Source organism: Tachypleus tridentatus, chromosome 3 (assembly GCF_004210375.1).
Source record: "Tachypleus tridentatus isolate NWPU-2018 chromosome 3, ASM421037v1, whole genome shotgun sequence".
Classification (NCBI taxonomy): domain Eukaryota; kingdom Metazoa; phylum Arthropoda; class Merostomata; order Xiphosura; family Limulidae; genus Tachypleus; species Tachypleus tridentatus.
Window position 1 is genome coordinate 69,899,733 of NC_134827.1, and position 14,532 is coordinate 69,914,264.

The following is a 14,532-nucleotide window of genomic DNA, read 5'->3' on the forward strand; positions in this document are numbered from 1 at the left end:
ACGGCTAATTGATTATGTCCAATGTCTAGGGTAGTTACAGTCTAGATATATAATGTTCCATTGATTATGTCCAGTATAGTAGTTATAGTCCAAATATTTCATGTTTAATTGATATTGCCCAGTGAGTACAATGGTTACAGTCTAAATACTTCGTGTAATTGATGTTGTTCAACGAGTATGATACTTATACTCTAGATATTTCATGTGTAACTGATGTTGTACAGTTAGTATGATACATTTTGCATCTATCATGTGTAGTTCATGTTGTCCAGTGAGAATAGTAGTTATAGTTTAGATATTTCGTATGTAGTTACAGACTATACACTTAATATTTCATTGATTTTTTCCAGTGAGTACGATAGTTGCAGTCCAGATATTTCATTTGTAATTGATGTCGTTCAATTAGTATGATAGTTACGCTCTAGATATTTCATGTTGTCTGAAACATATGATACTTATAGTCTAGATATTTTATGTGTAATTGATGTTGTCGAGTGTGTGTGGTAGTTAGAGACTAAATATTTCATCTTTAATTGATGTTGTTTGGAAAGTATGATAGTTACATTCTAAATATTTCATGTGTAATTGAAGTTGTCCAATGAGGATGGAAGTTACAGTTTAGATATCTCATGTTGTCCAGTGAGTATGGTAGTTAAAGTCTAAATATTTCGCGTGTAATTAGTGTTGTCTAGTGAGAATGGAAGATACAGTCTTAGTATTTCATATTTCTTTGATGTTGTCCAGTGAGAATGGTAGTTACTGTCAAGATATTTCACGTTTGTGTAACTGAAGTTGTCCAGTGAGTATGATAGTTACACTGTAGATATTTCATGTGTAATTGATTTTTTCTAGTAAGTATGGTAATTACAGTCTAGATATTTCATGTGTAATTGATGTTGTCCAGTGAGTATGGTAGTTACAGTCTAGATATTTCATGTGTTATTGATGTTTTCCACTAGGTATGATAGTTACAGTATAGATGTTGGGTATATGATTCTTAATGTTTAATATATTCTGTAACTCAGAATCGTTGTTTTAATATTTATCGTCAGTCTAGATATGTTATGGTTTTAATTTTCTGAAAAATGATAACTTTGTATGACATCGACTTCGGAGGAACTGAAAATGAGTAGATGTAGCACATGACAAGCTTGAGTGTTCTACCACGTGCATGTTTATGATCTGCGCGTGCCTTGTACTGTCTTCAAAATTGATCCCTGAATAACAGCGCAACCAGAATGTATAAAGCACGTTTTTTTTTTACTGAATGCTACCACGTGCTTCAACGTCACACTTGCCCCTGACGAAAATCAGTAGCCAGGGTATAACAAATAACCAACACTATATAACACTTTACACATAAAAAGACTATGCAAGCTATTTGAAGTACTGTGAAACGGTTTCTGTAGCATACTACATAGCTTGTGTATAAATAATTAGATCATACGTACGGCATCATAAATCTTGTATTATGTACTGTGTCTAGTGTCTGTACTCTAGTTCAAGATTTTAATGTCCTTCTTGTAGACCCAATACTACTAGAATTAAATCACCAATATTTATGATGCCATTAAATTATTATTCTACTCTTCTTTAAAAATGAATTTCCGCGTTGAAACATAAATCGTAAATATTAAAACAAACAGCATGAGAAGAAGAACTCGATTGTTGCATACAAGTCAATGATAATTATAGAATGTAAACAACGAATTGTAACATGCTGGAAAAATGTTAACGGTACAAATATCATATGTCAACAACGTGTTATAAGTTAATTTAGACATGTACACAACACAAATATAATGGATTAACCAAGATCAGGTTTAAACATACAGTTTGAACCACTAGTTAAATTTAATGGTTTAAACACATACAGTTCTAAATGCCAGTTTAAGTTAATGTATTAGACAAGTCCAGGTTTAAGGTTGTGGTTTCAACCACCAGTTTAATTTAACGGATTACCTAATACCAGGTTTAAACTATGTTTAAACCATCAGTTTAATTACATGGAATAGACAAAACCAGCTGGTTTAACTATCAGATTAATTTAATGGATTAAACAAGACCAGCTTTAAAGATACAGATTGGACCATCAGTTAAGTTAATGGATCAGTAAAGGCCAGGTTTAAACATACCGTTTCAACCACCAGTTTAATTTAATATACTAGTCACGACCAGGTTTAAGCATACAGTTTCAAACAGAAGTTTAGTTTAATGGAGCCACCTTGACGAGATTTAAACATTTCAATCACCGGTTTAATTTAATGAATTAGACAGAACCAGGCTTAAACATACACAGTAAATCACCAGTTTAATTTAATGGATTAAACAAGACAAGATTTAAACATATAGTTCCTACCACAGGTTTCATTTAAAATATTAGGTTTAAACACAGAGTTTCAACCATTAGTTAAATCTGATGGATTAAACAAGACCAGCTTTAAATATAAAGTCTGAACCACCAGTGTAATTTAATGGATTAAACAAGACAAGATTTAAACATATAGTTCCTACCACAGGTTTCATTTAAAATATTAGGTTTAAACACAGAGTTTCAACCATTAGTTAAATCTGATGGATTAAACAAGACCAGCTTTAAATATAAAGTCTGAACCACCAGTTTAATTTAATCCATTAGCGAAGGACAAGTATAAATACACAGTTTCAACAGCCACTTTCAAACACCAGTTTAATTTAATGGATTTGACAAGACTAGGTTTAAGCATACAGTTTTAATCAGTAGTTTAATTTAATGGATTAGCCATGAACAGCTTTAAACATTTCAATCACCAGTTTAATTTCATAGATTAGTTAAGGCCAGCTTTAAACATACAGTTTCAAAAACAAATTTAATTTAATGGATTGACCAAGACCAGGTTTAAACATATAGTTTAGACCACCAGTTAAACTTAATGGATTAGACATGACTAGCTTTAAATATACAATTTCAACCATGAGGTTAATTCAACGGAAGAGAGAATAACTAGGATTGAAAATACAGTTTTGACCACTAGTTTATTTAATGGATTAATCTAGACCAGGTTTAAACATGTTTTCAACAGCCTATTAAAGTATTCGTATTTATAACCAATATTCAACATTTCATGATTAGATACCAATAACAAAGTTTTATTTTTACCAGAGATACATAGATTAAAAAAGATGGAAACATCCTTGCCCTTCCAAACACCCTGTTGTTTATATCTCGATGAACTTTTAACGTCACTTCTAAATTTATCTCTTGGAAGTTATATGCACATCACTAGCTCATAAAATTTTACTTTTTCTAGACTTAATTCTTTTCATTTGGTGGGCTTCCTTTAAAACAAGATCTATTACGATAAGCAATTACATTTTGTAAGGATTGGCCTAACGGCGAAACGGTCTAGACCTGAACTGCCTGCAGTGTCTTTTTGATGGTTTCATGCACGTGCTTTGACGATTAATGTGCAACCGTGCAAGTATCATGTGTTGGAGTACTTCGTGGCAAGTGAACGTCCTTCAGTAATTTATTTTACTTCATCTAATAATGGAATGGCTTAACAGTTGAGCAAATTTTTGAGCTTTTGTCACGTTTACGTCGCTTTCTGCGTCGTAATTTGTTAATAATTGGAGGTGTTTATTCAATTTCTCGAAAAGCTACTACAAGGAGGACTACACGCGCTAACAGTCCCTATTTTTGAAGTGATAGACAAGGAGGGCAGAAGATGGTAAATTTTGAAACATTTTTTTCCTGTTTATAAGCGCTTCTATAATGTATTGTATCATAACTGTAATTGTCAATCTGACTCGTGTAATTTTTATTTCTTATTATTCTACCAGGAGTACATACATTCTTTAAATATGAGTGAGATAAGGATTCTTCAATAGTAGGTGTCTGTGATGTGTTGACGACAAATGTCAACAATAAACACACAAAACAACATCCACTTTTTTAAAATAATATATTCAATCAATCGTATCTAAAATTCTTAATATTTTTACTTTTCTTGTCAAAATTCCACACAAGTTGATTTAATTGCTTTAAAATCCAACTGAGAAGACGAATTATTTTTATCCACCTTGTTTTTAGTATAAAATCATCAATATATTCATTTACATTAATCCATGAGTTACTACAGTCGTATTTCGAACTTTAAACAATTATCTCCTTTCAATCAATTCACTGACAGTTTGGAATTAAGCGCAAAGCTGCACAAAGGGCTATCTGTTCTCCGCCCACCATGCGCATCAATTTCTAGCAGTGTGAGGCCGCAGACATATCATTGTGCCACTAGGGGCTCTTTTCATCAAAGTTCATACAAATTTTTTCAATTACTGTAGAGCATTATTAGCACAAGACAACTTATTTTAAAATATTGACCATTATGGCTGATCACTCACTCGCCAACTAATTTTATGTTTTCTTTCGTTAACTAATTTTTTGATTGAATTGTACTTGACTTGCGTTCGTTTGGCCGTCTATATTTAAATATTGTTCATTGAGGGCTCTAACTTTACTTGAACTACGCTAGCGACAAAATAATGTAATAAAAATCACTTAACATAACAATAAAAATACCGAAGATTCGAGTAACTTGGCATCAAATATACTACAACAATTGAACCAGACACACACACTCTCATCGAGTTACGCAACTAAACTTATTATAACCATCATCTTTAAAATGATTAACCTTTAACACTCTCTAAAACAAAATAAAATAAATAATAACGCCTACACTAAGTAGTCCAAAACAGGAGAAATGTTAAGCTCTCAAAAAGCACTCTCCAGTTCTACTTGATGAAATACCTTAACTAGCTAGTGTATGTTTACTAAAATTGAAGCTAATTGGTATTTTTAGAATACTTTGTTAGTACTTGAACAAGCAAAGTTTTAATAAACATAATATGTTGGAAGATCTTAAATGCCCGTCAGTTATAAATTCACTTCCGATTACCATGTTAATTATTGGTGTCTATTTTGTGAAAGTGTAGATTTTCACATTAAAGGTCTAGGTGAAATAGGTCAGGACAATGAGTATTATATTTCAAAAACTATTTACGGTCCAAATAAAGTAAACCTGGACGACGACTATTCTGTCAAACTATCACTGTCGAGGGTCGCGGGTTCAATCTACGTCGCACCAAACATGCTCGCCTTTTCAGCCGTGGATGTGTTATAATGTGACGGTCAATCCAACTGTTCATTGGTAAACGAATAGCCCAAGATTTGGCGGTGGGTGGTGATGAGTTGCTGCCTTCCCTCTAGTGTTACACTGCTAAATTAGGGACGGCTAGCGAGATAGCCCTTGTGTAGCTTTGTGCGAAATTCAAAACAAAGAAGCAGATACCTCTCGTGTAGCATTGCGCGAAATTAAAAAATAAAGACGCTCCTGCTAAGACACTTCTGTCGACCTATCAGACAAGATGAAACATTAAAAGAAAAGCTTTAGAAGACTTGATTCAGAGAATGAGCAAAAATCTTGTGTGTGTGTGTGTTGGTTGTTTTTTGTTTTGTTTTTAAGAATTTTTACTCAGAACTGAAATGCCAAGTAACGAATGCCGTGACGTGCGTGAAGCTAGTCCATAAATGATCATTAGAGAAAAGTGTTAGAAGCTGTAACTGATCCAACTACTTGTTTATCTTATTTTAATACGAAACTGAAGCTAATCCAACTTCACCTTATGGTGGCTTAGTAAGCAATCAAAGCTGATCCCAATTCCTACTTTTCCTGTTTTAATAAGAGAGTGAAACTGATCCAAATCACACCTGCTGAATTTATAACAGAAGTCTGTTATAGAACTAAACTGTAATATGAAGAAAAATATTCAAACTCATTAAATAGAAAGAGTGAGCATGTCTGTGTGATGGGGATTCAAACCCGTGACCCTCAAGCTACGAGTCGAGTGCCTTAACCACCTGGCCATGCCGGGCCGTGGTGGTTGGAAGACTGAAAGTTAATTCGCACAGCTTTGTAAGTTGTTGTAGAGCTGCATCTAACTTGGCATTTCGCAAACGATAAAGTAATCCGTTCACTGGTTTTCCTTCCAAATCAGGCTATGAATATCAAAGTATTAACCATAATACTTGCAATGATTTTAATGCTAATTCAAGAAATATTTTTGTTCTATTCCTGTTTTTTAGTGTCAAGAAGCTCAAAGATTGCTATGTTGTTCAAGCTATGAAACTTAATTTCAATTTGTCCTCAAACTGTATCAAAAACTACATAAAATAACTTTCTGTATGTTATTTTAATGTCTTCTCCGGGATAATTTCTTATTCCCCTAGTAGGGGTATAATCTATCGACTGCTGCCCAAAATTCATAAAAATCTTCTTTTTTTCAGAGCAGTCACCATTTCATTTACTTTATTCATACAGTAGGATTGGTCAAATATTCTATTCTAACGATGCTTTCGCCCGTAGAAGGTGATTACTCATTATGTACGGTATAGTAGAGTGCTTCTGTATGAATCAGTTGCAACAAGTTCATAACGTCATATTTAGCTGATACTTAAAAAAAGAATTATTTTGTTACATATATTGTTTCCATTACTTCCATGATAAGTACTTTGTTTGTTTTATCAGTGCAATTTCGCTATCATGACTCTACAATGGCTATTAAATCGCTGCTTACGTTTTGGCAATAGACACTTATATTTTAGTTTTTATAATCGCCTTCTCACATCAAAATTTACTGTATATTTAAATTACTCTTAAAAGGAATGATACCTTGGCACCTAAATTCTTCTCAGTGCATTCTTTTAGCGTAATGAATCAGTTTTCAAAATTCTGTTAAAACGTCCAAAATTAGTGCCTTTTATTCTACGTTGATTCAACAGTAAATCCGTAATCTGAGGGTCGCGGGTTCGAATCCCCGTCACACGAAACATGCTTGCTCTATCAGCCGTGGGAGCGTTATAATGTGGCGGTCAATCCCTCTAGTCATTGATAAAAGAGTAGCCCAAGAGTTGGCGGTGGGTGGTGATGATTAGCTGCCTTTCCTCTAGTCTTACATTGCTAAATTAGGGACGGCTAGCGCAGATAGTCCTCGTATAGTTTGCACGAAATTCAAAAAACAAACAATCAACAGTAAATCAGTCAGTTTATACTCTTAAATATCTGGTTTCACCAAGAACAAGGATCTCTGTATACTGTTACAGAACAGGTGAAACTTCACCAAGAACAATAATCTCTGTATACTGTTATAGAACAGATGAAACTTCACCAAGGACAAGGATATCTGTGGACTGTTACAGAAGAGACGAAATTTCATCAAGGACAAGTATCTCTGTATACTTTTACAGAACAGACGAAACCTCACCGAGAACAAACTCACCGAAAATGGTGAAAAGTGTGATAGACTTTTGGCTTTAATAGATTGCTCCCGTCTATCCTTAGAATGGAACAACGTTTCGATTTTTCTACTTGACCTTCTTCAGGTCAAACTCAATCTTATTAACAATTTCTTGTCTTTTGGTTGATGAAAGAAGTCCTGTAATACAGTCCCTTCCTTTACAATTACTTTCTCTCAGAAAGGACGTTGTCATTTTTCATACTGTGTAGTTTGGTTAGAAATATGTTCAGAAGTTGCTGAAGTCAAAGCCGTGGTCTGGGTTTGGTATAGGCTGGTGAACTTGATGTAAAGATACTCAACACTTGACGCTTATTCCAGCTTATGATTTGACTTTTATTTTTTTTGTATGTATGTTTTGCCAACGTTGAATCTTCTATACGTATGACTATGAGGCTAGTTGGTCTTTGCGTTCGCTAAGTTGTCGTTTTATGATTTTATATGTTTCTCAGTATATAATTCCCGTACAAACATGGTATTTTGTATGTTGGTTATTTTTGTCTTAATTTATTGAAGGGTGAAACTTCAAAAAATGTTACGCATACAAAATAATAACAGTATCATTACATAGAATGCCCGAAGCTCCTAGACATCACGTGATATCAGAGAAGTAATAAACAACCACAAGCACGAGGTGTTGGACATGAAAAAATAAGTTTCCAAACGTCGCAAGCAAATAAACTATAAATTATTAATTTTATTAATATATCTGATTTGTTTATTTACATTTTAATTTATAAAATAGTAATTATGAAACTCTAACTTATTTATGAATTATTTCGCTTACATTTTTTAGTGATTTAAATAATTTAATATAAAGACTATAAACTATAGACTATAAAATGTCAATATTTTTCAATTTTACGTGTATTTTGAAGTAGGATGAAATAGCATGTGCTTCCTTTATGCCACAAAAGAGGTCAAGATATGTTTTTAAATATGTATGAATTTGAAATTTTTATTCAGATGTCAAATAATTATTCATGTAAGAAGCATTTTATAGTTTAAAGAATATATTATGTAACAAAAATGTTTTAGTTAGAAATAAAGCCTTTTCTAGTAGGATAAAGGCTAAATTCAACTCGAAAAAGAAAGCATTTTGAGAGTTGTTGTCCACATTCTTCCCAACGATGCTTTCACCTATACAAGGTGATTACTGATTATGTACAGTACAGCATAGTGCTTCTGTATGAATTACTTGCAAGTTTATAACATCATATTTAGCTGACAATTAAAGATTAATTTTTTTAAAACATATATGAGGGAAATACTACTTGCCTTGCTTCCCTGGGCCGCACGCATTTGGTTTCGACTACAAGTTTTCTTCATGACATTATCTTGTAGTCGAAAAGTTCATAATAAAAGATTCTGTCGTAACATTCATAGTCTCATTCTATCGTATTATCCATTTGTCATCATCAATAATAGTTATAAAACAGGTAACACGGAGCTAAAGCTTTCTACATAGCAATAAGTATAACATAAGTTTACTTTGTTCCAGGGTAAGAGAGGTAACACAAAACTGAAGTGTACTTTTCACAGAGCTGTAATTACAACATTATTTAGTTTGTTTAAGATAAGACAGATGATACAGGACTGAAGTATACGGTCTACAGATCTGTAAGTACAATACAGGCTGATTTTGTTTCTGGAAAAGACATGATACTGCTGACAAAACTCATTCCTCAAGCCGATTACCCTGTTAAAATACAAAACTTTCTCAATTTGAGCTATCACCCGGTGAAACAGAGGTAAATTTACGAACTTACAAGGCTAATATCAAGGATTAGATTCCCCTCGGTGATACAGCAGACAGCCCATTGTGACTTTGTTCTAAAAACAAACAAATAACTGGAGCTTAGCCTGTGTTTCTCAAGTCTTAAACTCTTGCTATCTCTTATTATTATTTTCCAAATACATTATGAAAAATAAGAGGCCTTGTTACTGTGGTTCATCAAGATTCACTTCATTCCCTCACTTTCACTTCATACAGTCCTAATCGCTATGTTTAAAATTAAAATATCGTATAAATACTGCAACGGTGTTACTAGTTTGTTGTCCCGTTAGTGGCTATGTTATACAGTAAAACTGTTCAACAAGTAACCTTTTTGTAACTTGTTGCTAAAATACTGCTGCCTTCTTGTGAATGGTTAACTGCTAAAAACAGGTGGAGATCTTTACAGCATTTAAGGAAATTCAGAATTGAAGAACAAAAGTACACGAGATTCTGGGAGTGAGATCCTGGGGAGGAGATTCTATGAAGTTCTTACCTGAAAGTCTGTCTCCAATTCAGAAAGATTGATACTTAGTTTAATAAAACATTTCACTCTACAAGAAGTATAGAAATATAGAAGTTTTCCATGTAACACAAAACTAAAATCGACTTGCTTCACGTGGTTGAAACTATTTGCAGTTTCATTTTCTCATGAATGGTTTGTTGAAATAAAAAGACTGGAACTATATTTCTCATATGACATAGGTTGTGTATAAGCTTGTAGAATGGTTTGTTAGGTGAAGTGACTAGTTTATAAACATGTATAATGGCTTGTTAAGTGACATGGGTTGTGCTGTTTGGATGTGTAAATTAAAAGCTACATGTAGTTTTGGTTGGGTGTAATGATGAGAATGCGGAGAGTAAGAACTACATGTTGTTTGGTTAGATATAATGAAAGGGATGTGGAGTGGGAACTACATGCAGATAGTTTGGTCGGATGTAATGATGAGGATGTAGCGAGTGCAACCTACATGTAGTTTGGTGGGATATAACGATGAGGATGTGAAGAGTAGGAGCTACATGCAGTTTGGTGGGATGTGATAATGGGGATGTGAAGAATGAAGCCTACATGTAGTTTGGTTGAATACAATGATGAGTATGTGGAGAGTAGAGCCTACGTGAGTGAGAATTTAGTTTTCAGATCAGTGTTTGTTACCCGTATATCCCGTTACTCTATCAGTTAGCCGAGAAACTGTATAAGTTTATCTGCTCATTAGTCGTGCTACAACTATTAGGTAAATTATTGTTGAATATATAAACCTTATTTATGAGCTTATGCCTACAACTGTGTACATGTGATAGTAGCCTGTGTCAGTTGGTTTTGAATTTCGAGCAAAGCTACTCAGGGGTTATCTGCGCTAACCGTCCCTGATTTAGCAGTGTAAGGTTAGAGGGGAGGCAGCTAGTCATCACCACGCCAACTTTTGAGCTACTCTTTTATCAATGAATAGTGGGATCACACTATAACACCCCTACGGCTGAAAGGGCAAGCAGGTGTGATGTAGATTCGAACTCGCGACCCTCGGATTACGAGTCGAGTGCCTTAACCACCTGGCCATGCCGGGCCGCCTGTGTCAAACGTTAAGAAACAAATAACCTAATTTGTTATCGTTAGGTGGGCTGGACTTATTATTATTTTCATCAATAATTTAAGAGTCCGCCCAACAAAAAAGAAGTATCAAAAACGATGCGACATTAAAATTAAAGCTCAAACAATAGAAGTGCGAAGTAGCTGAAATTATAAGTTTTAAAGAACCTCAATAAATGATAATTTTCGGCAGAATTACATACATAGAGTTTGTAACTTCAGAACAGTCTTGAAGATTAATTATTATATGTACTTAATTTTTTATTTAACCTTTAAACGATGGACATCATCAGTTGATCCTGTTACCTACAACATTCTCGCTGTTTAAGGGTTAATTAATCTATTGTAAAGTTTTCATGTCGTACTTGTGATTTGGTGTTTGGAAAGTAAAAGTTCCAAGAAATTAATGTTCTCTTCCAAGCGTATTCTAAAACATCTACTACAAAATTTTTTTCTAAAAATAATTTTTATACCAAACTTAGAGCTTTTATAAGTAATTTGTATATAACGTTTTCAGACTTTTAGCTTTAAGAGCACTTAATTCTATATAAAAATGGATCTTTATTATTCAACTTATTTCGAAAAAAAAACACAAAACACCCTCAAAGTTATAAATAATCACTTCTTACCTGAGGTAGGTTGGCTTGTAACTGACGTTGAAGTGACCTCCTTTCTTTTTCAATTTGACCAAGTTCCGTCTGTGTATTCTGTAGTTTTTCCATAAGCTTATCTCTCTCATCAAGAAGATCAACCATGAGTTGCTCAAAGTTTGCTTCTTCTCCGCTAAGCTGGCCTGTCTGTTGGTTAACATTATCTTCTGATATTGTAGGCATCACGTCACATATCATCATATTCCACATTTTCTAGATCACACCACACGCAGACTTTCAGTGTTTTGATGGCTCTGCTTTAAGAAGCGTACGTAAAACGTTTTTTTTGTGTGTGTGTGTTTTTTCCCAATTAGCTTAGTAATATAGTCATGTATTTGTTCAATGTCAACATGTTACGACGTTTGTTCTGTAAATTGTAATCGAAAACACAGATACGGGCCTTATTAATATTTAATTTACCTTCTGAATTTCAGAAACTGTACAATTCCCAAGTTTACTTGTTAAAATGACGTTATTATACAGGTTAAGCCTAGTTAAACACTATAATTTCAAAGTATTCAATCTAATTTTGTATGGAAACCGCAAATTTTACACCATCAGACACTCATGAGTTTTAGACTATCAGTCTCGTGTACCATGGCATCGATGTATTTCTCTCTTCGTCAACTAAATATAGTCTTATGAATTTAATTTAATAACTATTTCACTTTTGAATTCACATTGAAATTTAAGGTCTACACACTTCCAAACTGCGAGAACTTAGTTTATTTATATAAGTTTAAACTATGGGGTATTTGAAATAAAAAAAAAATACTGCTACTAATCCTACAGTACTACTCGTACAGTAGACGTTTTAGGCCTCACAAGTCTTAGTAGTCAATACTGCACGAGACTTTCACGCGGTCGTACATCCACACATGACGTCATAGTAATTCACGCTTTTATTGCTCCTACCTACAGAGATATTTTAAGGGTTAAACAGTAACTGTTTCGTCCTGTTGCTTCTTTTTCTGTGTAGAACAACAAAAAATTTCTGTTAATACACAAGGAACTGTTTAACTAGATTGAATAATCAATACATTAAAATATGCACACACGTTTGTAATTCGCTCAGGAGTTGGCGTTAGTTGAAACTCTCCAGTTAGATAAATCGGCTTTTCCTAAATTGTAGCCAATAAAATTAAACATTATGGTTCCGAAAAAAGTAAAACTATTTTTTCTGTGATTTCAGAAAGACTAGTCTGAAATTTGGAGAAAACAGAAATAGAATAAATTTCTTTAAAATCCACGTTACTATTACACTCTCACTCAGAAAACGTGTCGAACGAAAGTGGAATGCACCGATGTTAGCCTCTACAGCAGCAAGTTCTGTGTAATTTCAATACTTTCAGAGCAGTAGCAAAATTTAAAAAATAAATATTGAAGCACCTTAGAATTTTTATCATGAATATATTCATGATAATTACTTTAATAAATAATACGATTAATTCTACCAATGGGTGTAATGAAACGTTAACGACCATGTCGTAGAGATTACCATGTTGTCATCCCATAATGCACTATAAAAAACAAGGCGGGAGAAATCAGTCTAGCTCAGATACGCCGGTATCCGAAATGGCCGACAGTGTAACAACATGATGAAACAATATATTATAATCTTTATAAATACTAATTATTTTTATTTTGGATTTCACGCAAACCACCCCGTATTTAGCAGTGAAAGACCAGAGAGAAAGCAGCTAATCATCACCACCCACCGCCAACATGGCTACTCTTTTACCAACGAATATTGGGATTGACAGTAACTTTATAGCGCCCCCACTACTGAAAGGGTTTACATCTTTGGTAATTTGGGGATTCAAACCCGCCTTTATGAGTAATACCGTAAGAAAAGTATATCAGGTTAGTCATACTCTCTACTGGGTAGTTTTTTTTAGCTTTACTCTAAGAAGGTAATTTGTTCTAAACAAAAGTTAATATTAATTATTTGCAATTATCATTTTATCGTCGATATCGAATAAACTGAAAACATAATGTTTATATTACGGGAAATTATAAACAATTTTTCAAATTTGACTTATTTCCACTTTCGTATTTTGTTAAAAAATGAATACCAAAATAAAATGAACTATTATGACATCAGGGTTTTGATTATTCAAGCATATATCTCCACAAATATTATCTCATCTCTGCAAAAGAACAAGAGGTATGTGGACTTAGTGAATGTTGAACTTTTAGTAGCATAAGACACTTATACTCACTGAAAGAAAGCCGATGTTTTGTCGATCGTTAGGGTAAGATGTAAATATAACTCATGTGATCAAGAATCAAATTAAACATTTGTTTAGAACTGAATAAAGTTAACTCAGTATATGGTTTAATAGAACTGTCTTGTTTTTATATTATATACAACATCCTGTCTTGAAAACACATTGTATATTACAGTCCTGTCTTGCCTCTACACTGTATGATAGTACTTTATACATACAGTGTGTACGAGTACTGTTTTAATATATATACAATGTATATTAAAATCCTATCTTGTCTTTACGCTGTATATTACAGTTCTGTCTTTTCTCTACACTGTATATTAGTACTGTCTTCCATGTATAATGTATATCACAATCTTTTTTTCTCCGTCTTCTATGCACCATACATTCCTGTTTATTAGTAATATCGTTCCTCTACTATTACAGTCAGTTCTTGCCTTTACACCATATGTTACAATTCTGCTTCATCCCTAAACTATATATTAGTACTTCTTGCACAATATTGGGATTTACAGTAACTTTATAACGCCCCCACTACTGAAAGGGTTAACATTTTTGGTAATTTGGGGATTCAAACCCGCATTTATGAGTAAGACCGTAAGAAAAGTACATCAGATTAGTTATACTATCTACTGGGTAGTTTTTTTAGCTTTACTCTAAGAAGGTAATTTGTTCTAAACAAAAGTTAATATTAATTATTTGCAATTATCATTTAAACTTGCCTCTACACAGTATATTAATGTTGTTTAGGCTTTGCACTATATATTGCATTCTTATCTTGCGTCTACACTTCATATGAGAGCTTTCGTATCTCTACACAGTAAGCTACAGTCCCATCTTGCCTCTACACTGTATGTTACAGTCCTGTCTTGCCTTTGCTACTTATGTTACGGTCTTGTCTGTACACTGTATATTACAGTCTTATCTTGTATCTACGCTGGCTGTTACTACTAT

The 14,532-nt window shown here is 33.5% G+C and overlaps 1 protein-coding gene across 5 annotated transcripts in view; it reads right to left on the reverse strand.

The window, feature by feature from the left end:
- LOC143247097 (liprin-alpha-2-like) overlaps window positions 1-12,637 on the reverse strand; it is a 211,148-nt gene extending 198,511 nt beyond the window's left edge. For 2 of the 5 annotated variants that reach the window (XM_076494562.1, XM_076494557.1), the window contains exon 1: window positions 11,327-12,631. In XM_076494562.1, the coding sequence (XP_076350677.1) occupies window positions 11,327-11,557 (231 nt within the window). In that variant the 5' untranslated portion in view covers window positions 11,558-12,631. Of the gene's footprint in view, window positions 1-11,326 lie in introns of all 5 variants that reach the window. The other 3 variants (XM_076494558.1, XM_076494561.1, XM_076494566.1) reach the window with 3 other exon arrangements.
- Between the last annotated feature and the right edge of the window lie 1,895 nt (window positions 12,638-14,532).